This window comes from Siphateles boraxobius, unplaced genomic scaffold (genome assembly GCF_051911475.1).
Source record: "Siphateles boraxobius isolate OS27281-9 unplaced genomic scaffold, OSU_SipBor_1 6, whole genome shotgun sequence".
Taxonomy (NCBI): domain Eukaryota; kingdom Metazoa; phylum Chordata; class Actinopteri; order Cypriniformes; family Leuciscidae; genus Siphateles; species Siphateles boraxobius.
The window spans coordinates 29,495,907-29,516,512 of NW_027509186.1; the positions used below are offsets into that span (position 1 = coordinate 29,495,907).

The window sequence follows — 20,606 nt, forward strand, 5'->3', positions numbered from 1 at the left end:
GTGTAAGTCAAATCCTCAGTATTTTGGGGTTTGCTTCACTGAAATGGTATTACATTTTGGAAGGATTACAGCCCCATTTCCAGATATTTTTGTTGTTTGGAAAAGAGCAGATGATGAAGTTTTGCACCTTTACCAAAGGTGAATTATTAAACAATCTAGACTACTTTTCTTTGAGGTCTTGAATCCTCCTTATTCTGTCCTGGATCATCTGCTGCACGTTTGTCTGCATCTTTGTCAGATGAGGCTACAGACGGAACAGAACAAACAGACAATGAACACCATCTAACTCAAATGTATTGTTAAAGGGTTAGTTCACCCAAAAATTAAAATTCTGTCAGTATTTACTCGCCCTCATGTTGTTCCAACCCCGTAAGACCTTCGTTCATCTTCGGAACACAAATTAAGATATTTTTGATGAAATCTGGGAGCTGGATCTCCTCCATACTCCTCCATAGGCTTCTTCAGGGATTGAAACTTGCCAGCCCCGAAAAATCATTAAAGACATCGTTACAATAGTCCAAGTGATTACAGTGGCTCAACCTTAAGTTTATCAAACGACGAGAATACGTTTTGTGCGCAAAACCCCCCAAAAATAACGACTTTATTTCAACTATTCATTTCCTTCTCTCTGGGCCTCGAATTTAATGGAGTAAGCTTCTGTGTTGTACGTCACACGTATCACCCACATGACCAGCGTCGGCCAATAGTGAGCCTACGTGTGACGTAGCTCTACGCAATCATACTAAGTTAACTGACTAGAGGCCAACAGAGAAGGAAATGAATAGTTGAAATAAAGTCGTTATTTTTGTTTGTTTTTGAGTACAAAAAGTATTCTCGTCGCTTGATAAACTTAAGATTGAGCCACTGTAGTCACATGACGAGATCATTGTACAAGCCGTACTGAGACATTTCAAAATATACCAGACATGTATAGTGTTGTATGATAATTGTTCACATTATACCATTATAGATTTTTGGGTGAATTTCAGGTGATCTCAGCATGAGAGAGAGAGACGAAATGAGGGAACACGGGGTCAAGGGAAAGTAATGTAAATTAACACAATACTGAGGTGATTGAGTTCACAGTGGTTCCGTCTTGAATGGGGAGGCTTGTTTCTCAAGAGAAAGTTCAAATGTTAATTTCCTTTGTTTTCTCAGAGAGAAGCCCTCTCTTCCAGTTCTTCCAGTTTTTCCAGTCTTACAGCTCCCTCCTTGACGCATCCGTGCCGAATGACTAAAGAAACGTTTTCAGCAAGATGGTAGAAAACTGTACATTTCTTGTCTATTACCACCCACTGCTACTTATACCAACGATGGAAATAAGTGCAGATACAATAGCTTAATATGTGGGAGAGTGTTGCGAGTGACGTTATTGTATTGCAATAGGTAGCACTTCAAAGTCAATACCATCATTACCATCATTTGTAATTGAAAGGGTTTAATGACAATATGGTTATGGTTACACTTAAACTAAACAAAATAGATGTATGAGATGATAAAAAATTATACAATTAATTGTACCCAGCATATATGTAAAATGTTACCTGAGAGATAGAAAGAGAGGGAGAGAGAGACAAAGAAAAGAGGAGGCAAAGGAAGATTGCCCCCAAAGAGCCAGATAATAAACGAGACAGAGCAACAGTTATAATCTTCTTTTATCACTTCCTTGACCATGTGACTAAAACCCAAATGTGAGACTGACCAAACCGACCAATCGGATAATTACAACTTCCCCCATTGTATTAAATGTGTGTCAATTCGTAGACCCCCGATGTACACACATTTTAGCCTACAGGCTTTGAGCACTATCAGCACCTCTTTGTCTTTAGGGATTCCAAATGGTCATTGTAGTAGAAAGAGGGGGCTGAAAACAGTAAAGCACATGTCTGTTCATTTTCAAATATCTTGGATTATGTTCAGACCTACATTGGCTTTATTCAGTGCTGTCGTCTCCGCCAGTTTCAAAACGTCACAACAATGTTTCTGCATCGAGTTTCAGTATGTTTAACAGCGTCTGATGTTTAGGATTTACACAGGATTTAGAAAGTCTTACATGTTACTTACACATGTTTGAGTTTGCATATGATGATGCAAACATTCACCTCCATCCTCCCCACCACCACCAGGATGGTCCCTGTCCATACCTCCCCGGGGGTCGGCTGCACCCCTGCCTTCATCTTCTGGCAGGAAATGCAGAGTCTGTTACCCTCCGAATGTGAACTACGGACGGGGCCTGCGCCAAAGAACGTTACCATCCAATATTCTTGTTTTCATTTTTTGGTCTATTAATTAATAAATGTCATTGTGATAACATCTTGCCTTCCGAGTCTTTCTGGTAGAAATGTTGCTCAAAGGAATAATAGCATATGTGATTCAGTCTGTGCACATGTATCGGCAGCACGGCAGCCCAACAGCCAACATATCTGTGTATTGTTAATGTGAGTTAAGTAACCTATTGCAATGGCCTGTGACATGACAAGGAATAAGATAAGCTGCCTATACTGATGTATTGAAACTTACCATTTGATAAATGAGTCATATGTTGATACAGAAACTGCTCTGATGAATTGTAGAGACTTCATTTATTCAAGATATTTCAAACCATTAAAACTCACAAATTCAATATTCGTTTAAAGAATATTAAAATCAGTTATTTGTTCGTGAATCTTATGCCTGCTATACCAGGGATGGGCAGTATTTGAGAAACATGCATTTAAAAAACGTATTTGAAATACAAAATGCTATTTTGTATTTTAAAGCCTTTGGAAAAAATCTAATGTAATTTGTATTTAAATACATTTAAGATGTGTATTTTGTATTTTTATTTTAAATTCATTTCCATGTATTTATGCCCATCTCTGACTGCTACTCGGGAGGCTTTTGTGTGTAGTGCAAGAAGTGGTGCGACTGAAACGCCATGCTGGAAACAATGCAGTGATTTGCGACACACTTGTGGTTAGTCATATCATCATGTTAAAAAAGTTATTCCCACCAGAGGACTTTTTAATTGAATTTTAGGACTTATATTTTTCTTTGAACATTGATGAGAGGGACTATATGACATAATCGAATGAGAGCTTTAGTGAAAGTGAAACGTCGACAAGTTAAGTCACCTTCATTTATAAAGCGCTTTTAATGGATTGTTTCAAAGCAGCTTTACAGTGATAAAAGAAATTACCATAACAGATTGTTTAGGCTTTACCACAGCTGTAGGATAAAGTTATTATCCAGCTAAAGTTAGTTTTGATAGATTCACTTCCGTTGCGAAGATCATTAGTTATTAACTTCGGGGCCGCTAACACGACACCGTTCTAACAGAAAAACCCTTAACGCGCTCCGGATCTGCTTCAGATTTGAACTGAGTGAAGTGCGTCTGCAGAAGTGTGTCTGCTTCCCGGACAATGTTAGGAAGACTGTTCCAAAGTTTAGGTGCGAAATAGGAAAATGATCTACCACCAGCAGTTGATTTTGATATTCTAGGTATTATCAACTGGGCGGAATTTTGAGATTGCAATAGACATGAAGGACTATGCGTTAAGAGCTCGCTCAAGTACTGGGAGCGGATGCAGTTTAATAGGGAGCCAATGCAGTGTTGACAGAACTGGGCTAATATGGCCATACTTCCTGGTTCTGGTAAGAACTCTAGCTGCTGTGTTTTGGACCTGCTGTAGTTTGTATATTAAGCGTGCAGGGCAACCACCCATAAGAGCATTACAATAATCTAGCCTTGATGTCATGAACACATGAACTAATTGTTCGGCATTTAGAACAATTAGAACAATTATAACAACAACAACCTGAAACATATTTTACTCTTAAACAATGTATGATTTATTCAGATAATCTATGACCACAGCAACACAGCTGATACTCACTAATGCAGTTGGTAAGTTATAGTAATTAGTAACCTATTTAAGAATTTACTGAAAAGGTTTTTAATGTTAGTGGTCTACTTCTTGTATAGTTTAACCTTTATTGGATGTCAAATGGACAACTAGTTTGCTAAATTACATTTTTTTAAATAGTTTGTTTAATTGAAATGATATAGAATTGTATCGAGAGTGGAGTGTCATTTAATTGGTTGTAAAGAAAAGTGGGTAACACTTTACAATATGGGTGCACTAATAAGCATTAATTCATGCTTAGCTAATGCACAGATAATACTGAATTAATGTGAACCAATGATTATCCAAGCTATTCATTAATGATTACCACATTAGGAACTAATTAAGAGTCTGTACACTCAAAAAAATGATTCAAGCCCTTCTTAGAGGTGACACATTTAAATCTAATTTGCTTTATTTAAATAAATCTATTTAAGATCATATGTGTAAATATATTTAATTGGTTTAACTAAAAAATTATTAATAGCTCCACTCAAAAAAAATATTCATTGGATGAACTCAATTAAGTTGTGGGCAGGATTTCCATCCAATAAATATATGTAGCCCCAACTCAATCTGAGTACATCCATTCAACAGAATGTAAATCAGTTAGCCTAACTCATTTGTAATAAAAAGATGCAAAAGAATATAAACGAGAGAGGCTAGCTTATTTTTAACAAATACTTATCACTAACCAGAATGACTTTATTTCTGTCAGGCCTCTACAAATGTTTTATTGAGAATTAACAGGGGTTTAACTCTATGTTTTCCATTTGAAGTCACCATAACAGTGATCAATGATTCCATTAGTTGGGCTCTTAACTCTTATTATATCTATTGTCTTTTTTTGCTGCTGTCACAGTGTGTTTGTTAAACACATTTGGAGCAGCAAAGAAAGCTAAAGTGAAATGAGATCAGCTGATGATGGTTAATGGTTGATGGTTTTATAATCATCATGAACCAGACTGATTCACTGAGGTATTTTAATCTAACAATTATGTTTTTTTCACAACAAACCTTGTTACTGCAGCATGAGATCAAGCATTATTATAACAATAAGTTTGAAAACTTTAACGAACATGAGCACAAAAAATCAGTTTCTGATGACACACACAGACATCAACAATCAGCGTATGAATCTCAACAATGGTGACAATCACAAATATTTAGATACACAGATTAATTCAGAACATCACTGAAAAGCTACTAATTCACAACAAACACAACAGCAAAAAATAAAAGCAAATATTTAGAATCAAACAAAATTATAGGACAGTTCAGCTGCATAATTTATTCATGTTGCAATGCATGCTGGGAGTTTTGTACTATGGTGGTACCCAGCATGCATTGCAGCAAAGTACTTTTGATTGTCACCATTGTTAAGATTCATACGCTGATTGTTGATGTCTGTGTGTGTCATCAGAAACGAATTTGTGATCATGTTCGTTAAAGTCTTCAAACTTAGTGTTATAATATTCCTTGATCTCATGCTGCAGTAATACAAGGTATGTGTTGTGAAAAAAAACGTGAAAACATAATGGTTAGATTATAAAAACCTCAGTAAATCATTCTGTTTCATAATGATTATAAAACCATCAACAGGTAACCATCATCAGCTGATCTCATTTCACTTTAGCTTACTTTGCTGCTCCAAATGTGTTTAACAAACACACTGTAACAGCAGCAAAAAAAGACAATAGATATAATAAGAGTTAAGAGCCCAACTAATGGAAACACTAATCACTGTTATGGTAACTTTAAATGGAAAACATAGTTATAAACCCCTGTTAATTTTCAATAAAACTTTTGTAGACATCTGACAGAAATAAAGTCAGTCTGGTTAGTAATAAGTATTTGATAGAAATAAGTTAATCAAGTCACCCATTTATATTCTTTTGGATCTATTTGATACAAATGAGTTAGGTTAACTAATTTACATTCTGTTGAATGGATGTACTCAGTTTGAGTTGGGGCTACATATATTTATTGGATGGAAATCCTGCCCACAACTTAATTGAGTTCATCCAATGAATTATTTTTTTGAGTGTATGGTTAATGTATTAGTTCATACATGAATTGTTATTAATTAAATATGTAATTGTGAATTAATTCCCTAAAAACTCATTTTTTTAACTAATAGTGTTAATTAATATGTTAATTACCAGAATCAGCAAAAGCCTTGTATTTCAACTTCCAGATAATACAGGTACACATTAATACATGATTAATTACTTCATTGTTAGTGCAAATTCATGTGTAATTTACTACAATTACTAAATGACTAATTAATAGTGATGTGCCTCAACAAGTAAAGTCATAACATAATGATACCTTTGTAAATCATTAGCTAATGATTAATTAAAGCAGACAACTGGTAGTTGAAGTGGATAGCTTTGACTAATTGTGGTAATTAACACATTAATTTACACTATTAGTTAATAAAATATGTTAAGGAATTAATACACAATGACACATTGAACATGACACATCTAGGCTTTATTGTTTCTCTCATGAAAAACTAATTGCTTATTGCTGATAAGTTTTTGTTTTGTTTTTTTGCAAATCATTTTCATGTACAAATCAGATCTAAATGGTAATGGTGTTTTTCATCTTCATCTCCAGCTCTGTCATCCTCCAGTGGTCCTCTGGCAGAGGAGCTCCATTGCTCCATCTGGATGTGTTCACTGATCCAGTCAGCACTCCATGTGGACACAACTTCTGTAAGAGCTGCCTGAACCAGTGCTGGGACAACAGTCAGACCTACAACTGTCCATTATGTAAAAAAACGTTCAATACAAGACCTTACCTCAAGATCAACACAGCACTCAGAGAGGTTGTGCTGCTCTTTAAGGAGAAATCTGGCCAGAGTAAATCTGAGGTTCTCTGTGACATCTGTGATGATGTAAAGATGAAAGCTCTGAAGATGTGCCTGGTGTGTCAGAGCTCATACTGTCAAACTCACCTGGAGCCTCATCAGAGAGTCCCAAAGCTAAAGAAACACAAACTGATCGATCCTGTGGAGAATCTTTTGGACTATATCTGTCAGAAACATGATAAACCTCTGGGGCTGTTCTGTAGAGATGATCAGACATGTGTGTGTTTCCTCTGTGCTGTGTGAAGACAAAAAATTTACCTTTTTAATGTTATTTTTTTAGTATTATTTATCTTTATTCATTTTCATAATAATTGCATAATGTATTTTGTGAGTCAAAGTATGTTTGTACATGTGTGCTGATGAGAGATATGGGATGAGTTATATATTTTGCTTAGAGGTATGTGTGCAATGCAACATTCACTGAGCAGAGATGTTCCACTATTGAAGATGCTTCAGTTGGCATGTTCTTTACGAGGAAAGGAATGTTTCAACTGATGCAAATACCACTAATGTATACACAGAGGGATAGTTGATTATACCATGTGTAACTAAGCATGAGGAATACGTTCCATTTTTAAACATTAGCAACATGTTTTTCTACCTTACAAGGAAGTTGTAAGTCCCAGAGTGGTGTATATAAGCTCAATCCTTACCGTACTGACTCAGAGAAACATAAAGGCATGAGTGGGTGAGGGAGGAGAAACCCAGAGAAACCATATACAGCTGGCATGATGGGGTGAGAGGATAGAGAAATGGGGAACAGAGAAATTTGGAATGAAGACCTCCTCACTTGTAGCCTCATTCTTCTGTGCCTGATGTTTCTCTCTGTCTGATACATGTATAAAATAATAAATAGAGAACTCTTGGCAAAACATCTGTAGCCTCTGTGATTCAACAATTATGGGGAAAAGCATGATTTTCAAATCTACACTGTGACAAACAACAGGAATCACAACATTGCCTATGTAGAAGATGAGAGCAAAGAGAGGAAGGTAACAACATAAATACACAGTGTGACATGACATTTGTGTTAGATGGTGTTAAATCTGGTGTTTTTCAGTTCTGTCTGTACTGTAGCCTCAGCTGATGAAGATGCAGACAGACATGCAGCAGATGATCCTGGACAGAATGAAGAGAATTCAAGACCTCAAACTCAGCAAAACACAGAAAAGTGAGAACTTACCGGAATGTTTTAATTAAATATTTTTTCTCATGATGTGTTTTGTGAAATTCCTTTGGAGAAATAAAAATGGATAGCCAAGATAATTGTTAGCCAAGATTAACCAAAGTTAACCAATGGCAATGAGTCCATATACAGACATCTCTGACTTTTTATTGCAGACTTTGTTTTTGTTTTTTTGTTGTTCTTTGTTTTTAGCACAGTTGAGACAGAGATCTTTTCTGAAAGGTGGCTGGACATACATGTGAGACTACTGGGGTGTTTTTAAGGAAAAATATCAGTCTTTATTTGAACTCTGTTTAATTTCATTGCTGTCTATAAGAAACAATGGTATAAAATATTGCATTTGTGATTTTTTTTACTTCAAATATATTTGATGAAGTTAAATATTCTATGTATTATGATGTTATAATTTGCTTTGTAAAAAATGTGCTGAAGTAGCAATACAAGATCACGTATTCCTTGATTTATCAGGAAACATCAGAGAAAGAGAAAGCAGAGACTATTGAGCTCTTCGCTGATCTGATCCGCTCCATTGAGAGATGTCAGTCTGAGCTGCTGGAGATGATGGAGCAGAAGCAGAAAGCAGCAGAGAGGAAGACTGAAGAGTTTATTAAAGAGCTGGAGCAGGAGATCTCTGAGCTAAAGAGGAGAGACACTGAGCTGGAGCAGCTCTCACACACTGAGGATCACCTGCACCTCCTACAGGTCAGTGTAGATCCTTCTGTCTGCTCACATCACAGCACAACACTCCCCATGCTGAGCGATTTCTGCTCTCTCCTGCTGTAGATATACCCGTCTCTGAGCGGACCTGCACACACCAACAGCTGGACTGACATCTGTATTAGTGACACTCATGAGAGTGTGGGGACTCTGATGAAATCTCTGATTCAGCTGCAGGAGACTCTAGATGAGAAACTCAGCATATCTGGTAACAGAATGTCAGACTTTCTTGTGACAGTAATGATCTTATAGTAGATGTCATCTAAATATAAAATCAGTTGAAGGAGATCAATAATCAGGCGTACAATGTAAACTTACAAAATTAACAATGTCGCAAAATCCATTATCAGTAAACCCATGAGACAACTTACAATAAGACAACACATTTTTTTCTTAATTCAGTTACATATGTAAACACTTGTAATATTTTTTTTTCTTGTGTATAATTTTGTACTTCAGTTAATATGTCCTGTTTTATCTATTTTTTCCATCTGCATACTGTGAACAGAAATTAACAATTTAAAAACCCCTTTGCTAAGTGATTAACTATTGTGCATAATTTTCACAATCTCGCTCCTCACAATGATATAAAGATTACCATAGAAATACAATATGATCTGACCTGACCACAAACATGTTCACCAGTGTCAGTAATTTACAAACCAGCAGAGATGAGAGAAAAGGATCTGAACAATGTTAAATCCAAATATGTATCTTTAAAGCTTCTATGATTTATTGTCATTTGTATCTCCAGTACTGAAGAGGATACAGCAATGTACAGGTAATCTGTGATGTCCATGTTCATATTTTCACACAATAAATCTAAAGTCATATCCCAACGTCTATACTTTCTTTTTGACATTATACACATAAAATCATAGAATTGTGAAGTTGTGCATATCTGATCTCTCTCTCTGGATGTGACTCTGGATCCTGATACTGCTCATCCAAAACTTATTCTGTCTGATGATGGAAAACAAGTGACATGTGGAGATACTGAGCTTGAACTCCCTGACAACCCAAAGAGGTTTGGTTATTGTCCCTGTGTCCTGGCAAAAGAGGGATTCAGCTCAGGGAGATTTTATTTTTTTAGGTGCAGGTAAATGAAAAGACTAATTGGGATTTTGGAGTGGCCAGAGAATCCATTAACAGGAAGGGAATGATCACAGCAGCTCCTGAGAATGGATACTGGACTGTATTTTTGAGGGATGGAACTCAATATCAGGCTTATGAATCTTCTCCTGTCTCTCTGTCTCTGAGAGTGAAGCCTCAGGTAGTGGGTGTGTTTGTGGATTATGAGGACGGTCTTGTTTCCTTTTATGATGTGGAATCCAGATCTCATATTTATTCTTTCACTGGTCCGTCTTATACTGAGAAACTCTTCCCATATTTTTGCCCGTGTAATAACGAAAAAGGTTTTATTGCTATGTAGACTGTTTTTCTTTTAGTATTTGTTTTCCTGCTTTGAAAATCTACTGAAACTCTTGTTGTAAATAAAAGTGTGCTTAATTTGTATAAAGGATAACTTTGTTCATAAATAGTTTTTTTTCTGAAGGCTAAAATGTTCGCTCAGTCCATTTTCTGTTTTTCTGCTCTACCTGTGAAAGTGAAATTACAATGAAATATTTGATCTTAACAAACATCCGAATAAAGAGCTATGTTTGTTTCTAACTTAAGGACATTTTATAAAGAACTTTATTGAACATATTGGGAAAGATAAAAATGCATTCTTCCACAAAGTGTTAGACAAAATAATGTCAATAATATTTTCCATACAAACTGCTCACATTGAACATTTGTAAGCTACAGTAATGCTGATAACTAAGACCTCCAAATCAGAGACACCAAATTTTACTTTTTCCCCAGGTGATTGCTGATATACAGCAAATACACTGTTGTCTGAAGTTCCGACTTTTCAACATATTGTAATTACAACCCTTTCCCCAAAAGCTGTGAAGTATCAGGTCTTTGACACTGTGGACACTCCGCTGGCACAGGTGAGGGAGGTGCTAGGCAGCCTGTATCCTATCAGTGAAAGGGGGATATCTTTGGAGATGTTTGGCTGGTTCAGGCAGTCATAGGCCCCATGACCCCCTTGATAAAACAATGGGTTCATTCTTTGCTCCGCTGCTGACCTCATTGTCTCTTTGTGAAGTGAAAATCCAGAGTTGCATTCTGCTCAATGGTCAGACAGCTGCTGGTGTGTAGCATCTCTGCTGTGATGGAGGTGAGTGGATGAGAGAGAGTCCGAGCAACTGCCGCCAGGAAACCCCTGGATCCAAACAACCAAAACATGGTGAGTCCCAGTGTAATGGAATTCAGAGGCATATCTTTATTCTATTGTTATATTTGGAAAGACAATGTTTATTTGGTGCGTCAATATGAGATAGTGTGGCATCTGTGGTATAATATTAAAGTGAACTTTTTTTTTTAACAAAAAACCTTGGTGCTTTATGAAAACAGCGCAATTTTATGAAGAAAATAATGTATTGTTATAATTTAAAAAATAAATGCAATTTAATTTATAAAAATATTATATAAAAATATACATTAATTTGTTTACTGTTTACTTAAAATAACTAGCTATATTATTTTAGTGAATTAAGTTGAGTTAATTTAATTTAGAGATGTTGGATAGTGTGAAATAACATTACTGATTATATTTACAATATTGCTACAGTACCTAGAAAAACAAATTGTGTTTGTTGTTATTCCATTAATACTGTAGCCGTATAAGCTGAAAAAACACTATACACTTCATAATGTTATAAATGCATTGCTACTGCTCCTATTTTTTTCCGTAACACAAGATGATTTAAAGGAAAACGATCGATTTGACAGCTCATCTACTTACCATCTTTCTTCAAATGTATTTCTAACACTTCTAAATAGATCACAGAATCAGAACCAAACATTTGCATGTAATGTGCTCATTTATAGTCTATTCTTTAAACGGTGTGCTATATTCTAAAATAGTTTATAAAGTACACAGTATATGCATAAAGAAATCTATTGAAATTATTTTCACAAGACATACAAGACAAAAATGTCCATGATTTTTCTAAAAGCTGGAATGGATGAAATGTTGCATTACATTATGAGAAATGGACTCTAGCTTTGAGTGGATTTGTTTTGTTGCTGTTGTACTGTACTGTACAGATTTTGACAAAGTATGTCATCCGGATTTCGTTTGCATTTAGTGAAGCATTACAGACAGGGGTTTTATTCTGAACACAAGTCAATGTGACACCAGATCTCCGTTACTGGCTTATTTATATACTGACACTGCGATTGATCATATCTCACAGAGTCTCAGAAGAGATGCTGTGGCAGTGATTGAGAATCCTGTGGTGGTCAGTCAGTCTTTCCATACAGAGCATCTGCAGGTGGACAGGATTGAGACGGGACAGAATAATCCCACCTGGCACAGAGAACTGCAGTTTCTCCATCCAGGCAAGTCTATTACTTACACACACACACTTGAGTAGACATCTGTTTCTTTATTTATTAAAAAAAAAATCCTCTTCATAAAAGCATATAACTGCATGGTTTTCAGTATTGCCATTTGCCTTTTGGACATCATATGAGCATTTATGGCTATTATTTAATTCAGTGTCTGGCAAAGTGTCGGCCCATAAACTGGTGAGAGTGTTTGCAGCTCTGTGTGTACTGTGTCTGCTGGGAGGTGTTGTCATTGGAGTTTGGTTCATAGGTAAGAAGTTAAATCATTCAAAAGCATTGTTCAAATTTTGTGCAATCAAGGCCTGGTTTCACAGACAGGGCTTAGATTTAGCCAGAATTAGGCCTTAGTTCCAAAACAATACCACTGACATAGTTTAAGATATGTCAGTACAAGTTGCTTTCAGTTAAAACAGCTCAATACTGCATTTTAGTCTGGCACTAGGCTAAAGCCTTGTCTGTGAAACCAGGGGTAAATGAAATATTTCTGCATTGAACATTTAATGTCTTTGTCCAGTGAAAATTCTCTTAAGGCCTAATTCAGCTCAGAGCCCTGCAAGCCTGGGAGAGGCCAAAGACACGTCCTTCTGCAACATAACCGAGGACATCTCTGTGACAGACCCCAGGAAAGGTATTTGTCCCATGCTTTTTATGTGCAGACTCTGTAATAACCGCAGAAACACAGGTAAACAGCACAGTGGACGTTCATCCAAACTCACTGGCATTACAAACAAAGTGACATAAACAATGCCCTGTGAAAGCTGAAACAAACACATAAACAAGAGAAGCACACTAAAGGAAGAGGAAGTGAAAAATAAACCCAACTAGTGTTGTAACTAACTGGAAGAAGCAACGCTATACTAACTTTGAGTTAATTGTAGAGTGATGGTTCAATGTAACTTTTACAGTATGCTTTTAGAAAACGTCACACTGCTGTTTTTTATGTCTGAGCTAATGTAGTCAACCATGGCTAAACAGTCCTTTCTCCCATATGTAACAATGCAAATTTGTCATTCATTTGTGAATTGGTTCATCCTAAATTCACCTCTACTCCCTCAAATTAAAGCCCTGAAAAGGCTGATGCTTTAATAAATTTGTTAATCTTAAAACGATACTCCCATAAATAGCGATGGATAGTCCTAAATTGTCCTCTCCTTCATATGAAATCCTTAAAAAATGTGATTTTGAGTGAAACTTTCATCTTAAGCACTACTCTGAGTGTTGGAAAGTACAATTTATTATAGTGAATATTTTGATGTAAGTGAAAACAGTTCATGTTCATCACAGTTCATGTAAATGAACAGATTAAAAAAAAAATATTCACCCATTTCAGTCGCCTGTATAATGCTGTGGATCGAATGATTTTTGTTTAAAAAATAAAAACAGTTTGTTTTTATTTTTATATTTTTTGTTTTCAGTTCAATTTAGGGCGTTTTTGTCATTTTTTATTATGTTTGTAATGTTTTAATTAATTTTTATTACAGTTTTACTTTTCCAAATGTAAATGAAAAATGTTCCTGTAGCAACTAGCTGTAATAGAAAACTTTTTTTCTTTTTCATATTTTATTTCAGTTAATGTTCCTTGTTTATTTCAAGTCATCATTACACATCCTCTTTAATGGTTTTATGTTTAGTTTTAATTAACTATAATAACCCTGCTGGGGTTCTGTGGATGGCTATTTGTGTCTGGAGTGCTAGAGAGAGGGAAGAAAAGAATCGAAAATGTATATCCTCATGCATGCTGCTCAATTGTTTATTGTGTTTGTGTGTTCAGTCGGTTATGTAAATTATAGTGTTTTTGTTGTATTTAATACAAATGTACCTGTTCAGCCTGATGCACCTTAATGAGGTTACAAAAAACAACAATTTTAACACAATCCTTTTTATATCAAATTTAATTAGAACATCATATCTCATCCACAGCGTTACAGTTTCTTGTTTTAGGAGTGATTTTGACTGAATGGGGCTCAGTGTTTTACAGGATCAGTGTGGAGAACTCTCTTCTGGAGATCCAGCTGGAGAAGCTACAGACGTGGCTGCCCGTATGTTACGAGAGGTGGAACTCTTCTCTGGGAACGCTCGTATGTCGACAGCTGGGCTATCTAAGGTGAGCATGCTGACAGCTGAATCACACACACACACACACACACACACACACACACACACACACACACACACACACACACACACACACACACACACACACACACACACACACACACACACACACACACACACACACACACACTTACAGCTCTCAGCACCTTTCACTTGAGTACCAGCTGTGGCTGTTTCTGTAGGTCAACCATTCATAGAGTGACAGCAGTGTTGAAATGTACTTTGAAGTCCGTTCTAATTCAAAGCATGACATGTGCGGAGTACAGGCATTTCGAAGAATATTAAAGAGGTAGTTCACCTACAAATGAAAAATCTGTCATCATTTGCTCACCGTTATGTCACTCCAGAGCTTTATGACTTTACTACTTCTGTGGAACTCAATTGCCCAGTTCCACAGAAGAGGCTTAAGCCTAACCTCAGACTAAAATGCATGTTTTAGCAGTTAACTTGCACTGACATATCTTTTCACTGACGTATGTCAGTGCCGCATTGTTTTGTCTCAATATGCAAATCAGTGATGTTTTTTTTTCTAAGGCATTTTTATAAAAGTTACATAAATATCCTAATTTAACCAAGGCCTGCTCCTGTCTTAATCTTAGCCCTCTCTGTGGAACCGGGCCAATAGGAATTATTTTGCAGAATCTTAGAGCTGCTATTTTTTGATGTAATGAAAGTGAAAAGTGTTCCAAAAAGGATGAAAAAGCACAATGAAAGTTCTGTAATGTAGAGCATACAACTATGCATTCATGTAAACATGATCTGAGTGCTACAGTGAACAGCAAAACATTTGGAATGACATTAGAATTAGTTAATGATGTTGATGGAGTTTTATTAATTTATTGTAATAATGATTTTTTTTTAGCAAGTGTGGCAATCTGAGTTTTGTCAAACAACCTCTTCTTTCAGATTATCGAAGCACAAAGGGGTGAATCTGACTGATATTGGGCCGAACTACACAGATGGATTTGTCCAAATCACCTCAGAACACCAAAGCAATTTGGAGAGTTTGTGGCGTTTCAGGTGATCAAGAAATCATTTTAATGGATGAGTTTCCAGAACAACAACGTTCATAAATGTATTTAATTTTATTATTTTTTCACTGTAGAGGAAGCTGTAGTACAGGAAAGGTTATAGCATTAAAATGTTTCGGTGAGTCTTTACTTAATATATAAATCTGAAATAATACTTCCTATCCACATATGCTATCTGTCTGAGTCTGTTTGCTCGTAATTTGTTTCATTATAGAGTGTGGGACCAGAGCAAAATTAGCCAGGATTATTGGAGGAATGGAAGCCACTCTGGGCAGATGGCCCTGGCAAGTGAGTCTCTACTATAGCAACCGCCACATCTGCGGAGGATCCATCATCACCCACCAGTGGATAGTTACAGCTGCTCATTGTGTCCACAAGTAAGATTCTACATTTACATTAAAATCGACATGAAATTGAAGTTGCTATAGTCTTTTCTTCCCTATTACGACGTCTATAAAGGTCAAACGGCTTCTCGAACAAAAAAAAATGTAGGACGGGACTTAATTTTGTCCATTTGGAATTGATTGGATTGTTTTGGTTACTATTGCTGCACTAATGAGGGACAGGTTGTTCCACCCTCACCCCGTAAATGTCATCAGAGAAGAGATGTTGCTGCAAAAGGGAGGATAAGTTATTTTGATTGATGAATACAAGGGAACTTTTTTTAAAAAATAATGATTTGGACGGATAAATCTTTCATAATAAATACTACAATATTCAATAAAAAAAAATATGGTCAATTTTGATTTCATGATGACTTTTCATAAGTTATTTGTGTGAATCTCACAAAACCTGTCATAAACCTAAACAAGAACCCCAAAACCAAAAGAAAAAAACAAACAAGCAGTAAAAAAAGGTTTTAATATTTGGGTTAAGTATGTTTAAACCCCAAAATGACTCACCGACTGGAACAATGTTGTTGTTGACAGTAGTGTTGGAATGTGGTGCAGTGAATACAAAAGGTACAGGATTAAATCGATGACAGGCACTGCAACATAATACATAATGCCAGTAAAGTTTGTTAACAGTTACATGTAGGGCTCTGCAAAGGAATTTATTATAAGCAAATTAAAGGGATAGTTCACCCAAAAATGAAGATTCTGTAATTAATTACTCACGCTCATGTCTTTCCAAAGCCATAAGACTTTCGTTCATCTTCGGAACACAAATGAAGATCTTTTTAAAGAAATCTGAGAGATTTCTGTCCCTCCGTTGACAGTCTGCGCAACTACCTCTTTGACGCTTCAAAAAGTTCTTAAAGAGATTGTAAAAATAATCCTTATGAATTGAGTGGTTTAGTCCAAATTTTCTAAAGAGACTCGATCACTTTATATGATGAACATAATTTAGGCTTTTATTCACATTCAGCAACTCACAACTGTTCGCTTGACGTCTGGTTAGGAACAACATGAGAGTGCGTAAATGATGACAGAATTTTCATTTTTGGGTGAACTAACCCTTTAAGTGTGTTTATGGTCTGATTTGCTTATTGAAGCTATAGGCTACCTCAAGTGTCCAGTTGGGTGGTTTATGCTGGTATTATAACCAGTAATTCAGCTAAACTGGCTGAATATCAAGGCCTTGCTGTGGAGAGGATCATCTACAACAAGAATTACAACCACAAGACTCATGACAATGATATCGCTTTGGTTAAATTAAGAACTCCTTTGAACTTCTCAGGTGACTGATACTTTATTAATCACATGTATTGCATGTGTGCAACTATATGTCATGTATCTCATTAGGCATATCTGCTATTTCTTTCTTTACACATTTAGACACCATCAGACCTGTGTGTCTACCGCAGTATGACCATGATCTCCCAGGTGGGAGCCAGTGCTGGATCTCTGGTTGGGGATATACACAGCCAGATGACGGTACTGTTATTCTTCAAATGAAACTCAAAGTCCATGATCCCGAGATAAATACTTACTATTTAAGTTCATGTTATGATTTAGGAGTATTAAAAGCTGTCATAAGACATTGTACTGTTTGTAAATGTAAATTATGTTTATTCTTTTTTGAAGTTCATATACCAGAGGTTCTCAAAGAGGCACCTGTTCCTTTAATAAGTACAAAGAAATGCAATAGCTCTTGCATGTACAATGGAGAGATCACTCCTCGAATGCTTTGTGCAGGGTATACAGAGGGAAAAGTAGATGCATGTCAGGTGAGCTCCATGTATGTTACTCAAACTACATGCCATGTGTAGAATGTTTTTTCACAAATATATGATATTGAAATAATAATGTATCTTCATTTTCTTAGGGGGATAGTGGAGGCCCTCTGGTTTGCCAGGATGAAAATGTTTGGAGGCTGGTTGGTGTTGTTAGCTGGGGAACAGGCTGTGCTGAGCCAAACCATCCAGGGGTTTATACCAAAGTGGCCGAGTTTTTAGGGTGGATATATGAGATTATAGAGGTAAGTAAATGAAGAGACAATGGCCCTTGAATTACAAACTCTGCTATTAACTTCCTTTTTTTGCTCTTGCATCCTGATTCCTGTCTTAGAGCTAAAGACTGGTGTTTGATAGTAGAAGAGAAGAGAAGAATATCCTGACCTGTGGCCTTTTTTATTTATTTATTATATTGTATTATGTAAAGCCTCAACATTTACACAACAAGGTAAAGATTACATTTAGATGTTTGTACATTACATGTATACTGTTGTGTTAGCCTTATCAAGAAAATTGTGGTTTTAAAATAAACGTTTGATATTTACAACAGAGAGCAATGTGGGCTGTTCTGTTTATTGTTTTATTCAAATTGAACTCTTCATTCTAAAAAACAGAAAACAGGCACTTCATTTTAACAGAAAATGTTGTAGTGTTTTTTTTGTTTGTTTGTTGTAGTTTTTTTGCAAAGTTAATTTTATTTTGTTGTTGTGACATGTTTGGAATGCTTAATCAAGTGTATGTCATTAAAGGTGCAATGTGTAAAAAATTTGAGTATCTATTAACAGAAATGCAATATGACATCCATAACTATGTTTTCAGTGGTGTATAAAGAACTTACTTAATAAACCGTAATGTTTTTATTACCTTAGAACGAGACATTTATATCTACATAACCGCGGGAATCCCCTTCTATGAAGGTCGACATATTGTGACGTCATGTTTCTACCGTAGCCGACAGCGAACAAACAGCGCTACAGAGCGCGTTTCGTCACAACCTTGAAAGAGAAGCAGCAGAAAGCTAGAAGCTAGCCATAAACACCGTGAGTAATGACTTTTCCCTTGTCAGTGGTGTAAAATATGTAGTTGGATTGTTTCATGTAACTTAGTTCTTCTCCCTCGCTGTGTTATGGCTTTGCTATGTGGGGATAAATGTGCTGCACGTTCGTGAGACAGCTGATTAGTACTCTTGTCATTGACCGTAAAACAGTAACGTTACAGGAATCACCAACCCGTCGATCTTGGAAGCATTTTAAGTCGATCGCGAAGAGTTTTCAAAATCAGAGAAAAAAAGCCTATTGTGTGTAGTAAAGTGTGTCTAGGGGATGCGGAGGCGCGCGCGCTGTACAATCATGCCATTTTTGCAGCGCACACCTTTGGGCTCATGCGGACGTGTCGAGTTTAAACAAGGCTTTACGCTTTAACCAGCTCAGCCACAGTAACAGCTCATATTGAGCCAGCTAAACTTTTACTTTCCTGTTAGAAACAATATATAGTTGCATAGTTTCATGTGGTTCTTCTCCCTCGCTGTTTTATGGGTTTGCTATGTGGGGGGAAATGTGCTGGTTACGTTTGTGAGACAATCAGCTGATTACTATTATTATATTCTTGTTAAGACCCTTGATCCTCACCTGACTATGGCTGTGTAAACTTTATCCATGATGTGGTTTATAATGGACTGTGGTACAGAAACAGTGACAATGTTACACACTCTTGGCTTACTCTGGCTATTCCGTGCTGTCTCAGACGACGATATGTTTGTCCAGTTTCAGGCACCGTAGCTTCTTCGAAAGGGAGGGGTGAGCAGTGGGCTGAGCCCTCAGTGCAACTCACATCCGAACCGCTAGATGTCGCTAAAAATCACACACTGCACCTTTAAAGCAGGGGTTCTCAAAGTTTTCATAGGTGAGGGTAACCCAACATTGAACTGAGGGCCGCCAAAGGGGCGGGGGAGAAAAAGAAAAAAAACTGCAAAGAAAATCCCATTTGAAATAATTTTAATGACCAGATTTCATCTCTACAGTTTACATTTATTGCAATAAACACATTTTAATTCATAACTGAGGCAAAACCTGGCGAGTTTTTTTTTAACAGAAACTTTTAAAATAGAAGCTTACCAAACAAGTCATCATCATTCATATCTATCATTGCCTGTCAGTCGCGTTTCCATTATTGCAGATTTTTGCAAATGTTTTGCGCTATTATTATCTATCTTTTTTAACCCGTAACTGAAAAAGGAAAAATTAGCGGTTGTTGTCTTTTTAAAACGCAAAGTTGAACACCAACATTTTAATTTGAACTGGCAACAGCAACTGCTGCGCAAAAAAAGTAAATATCGACAGACTTTTTCAGATTTTTGTTTAAATTAGCCTACTTTTTGGCCCTTTATTGAACATTTAAAATATTCACAAATTAATATGGAAAACATGTCGATTTTGCTTGTTTTCTAAGGCCAAATTAGAACCTGGAATTTATATTTTTCCCGCAGTGCTGACTGCTGAATGAGAAGAGCCATAGGCTATAGGCTGGCTATAGCCTGTGTCTCTGGAACCACAGCCCACAGAAAGGTGATTTATAGGTGAGTTATAGGCAAATGATAATAAATGTGTCTGAAAAAACAGCGAGGCATTTTAATTGTTAATTAACTATTGTTTTCTAAGTGTCGGCTAAAACATAGGCTATCTCTATCTCCGCTGTTAAGCAGATGCGCTTTTAGAGAGAAATGCACCTTTCATACGGATTACATTATCAGAAGGTAGGCTTAGATTTCGATTCGGATTTGTTTAAAAGTGGATATTTCAAGCTTTAGCCTACATAGGCTATATTTTGTTTCAGTTCTCGCGCTCCAGTTCACGGAGATCATGAAAGCGCGTAGGCTACTGATTGTTTTATTTTATTTTACAAAAGCACAATGTTTTCTTGTTATTATGAGTTTACACAAATAAAAGAAGTTGCGAATAATGTATTATTAGTTTCTGTATGACCAGAAATTATAGAGTATTTTAAGTTGTCTCCACTGTTGATAGGAAAATGCAAGTGTTCGCGCCGGCGAAAAATTTGAAAGTTAATGGAAACGCGGCTAATAAGCTTATCATTAAGTCACACTGAATATGATTACTTGGTCAACATACCCTTTTAAATTGCAATGGGATTTGTGGTGCTG

General features: G+C 36.4%; 1 protein-coding gene and 1 pseudogene across 2 annotated transcripts; both read left to right on the forward strand.

The window, feature by feature from the left end:
* Positions 1 to 2,088: 2,088 nt before the first annotated feature.
* LOC143716511 (E3 ubiquitin-protein ligase TRIM39-like) lies at positions 2,089 to 10,094 on the forward strand (annotated as a pseudogene). The gene is made up of 8 exons (XR_013196001.1): positions 2,089 to 2,215; positions 6,507 to 6,996; positions 7,671 to 7,751; positions 7,837 to 7,930; positions 8,424 to 8,647; positions 8,729 to 8,870; positions 9,417 to 9,437; positions 9,554 to 10,094. The product of XR_013196001.1 is annotated as an E3 ubiquitin-protein ligase TRIM39-like (transcript).
* Positions 10,095 to 10,712: 618 nt separating this feature from the next.
* Positions 10,713 to 20,406, forward strand: tmprss5 (transmembrane serine protease 5). The gene is made up of 14 exons (XM_077208679.1): positions 10,713 to 10,958; positions 11,971 to 12,115; positions 12,276 to 12,374; positions 12,639 to 12,752; positions 14,093 to 14,228; positions 15,146 to 15,259; positions 15,345 to 15,388; positions 15,485 to 15,647; positions 16,766 to 16,950; positions 17,049 to 17,147; positions 17,298 to 17,440; positions 17,539 to 17,691; positions 17,781 to 19,323; positions 20,234 to 20,406. The coding sequence occupies exons 1-13, from the start codon at positions 10,956 to 10,958 to the stop codon at positions 17,784 to 17,786; spliced, it is 1,404 nt and encodes a 467-aa protein (XP_077064794.1). The 5' UTR covers positions 10,713 to 10,955; the 3' UTR covers positions 17,787 to 19,323; positions 20,234 to 20,406.
* The last annotated feature ends 200 nt before the right edge of the window (positions 20,407 to 20,606 follow it).

What these genes read in the sequence shown, in the direction of transcription:
- tmprss5 (XM_077208679.1), top strand. An exon ending in GCTGCTCATTGTGTCCACAA is followed by an intron (nt 15,648 to 16,765) that starts GTAAGATTCTAC and finishes TGCTTATTGAAG; the next exon opens with CTATAGGCTACCTCAAGTGT. An exon ending in ATATACACAGCCAGATGACG is followed by an intron (nt 17,148 to 17,297) that starts GTACTGTTATTC and finishes TCTTTTTTGAAG; the next exon opens with TTCATATACCAGAGGTTCTC.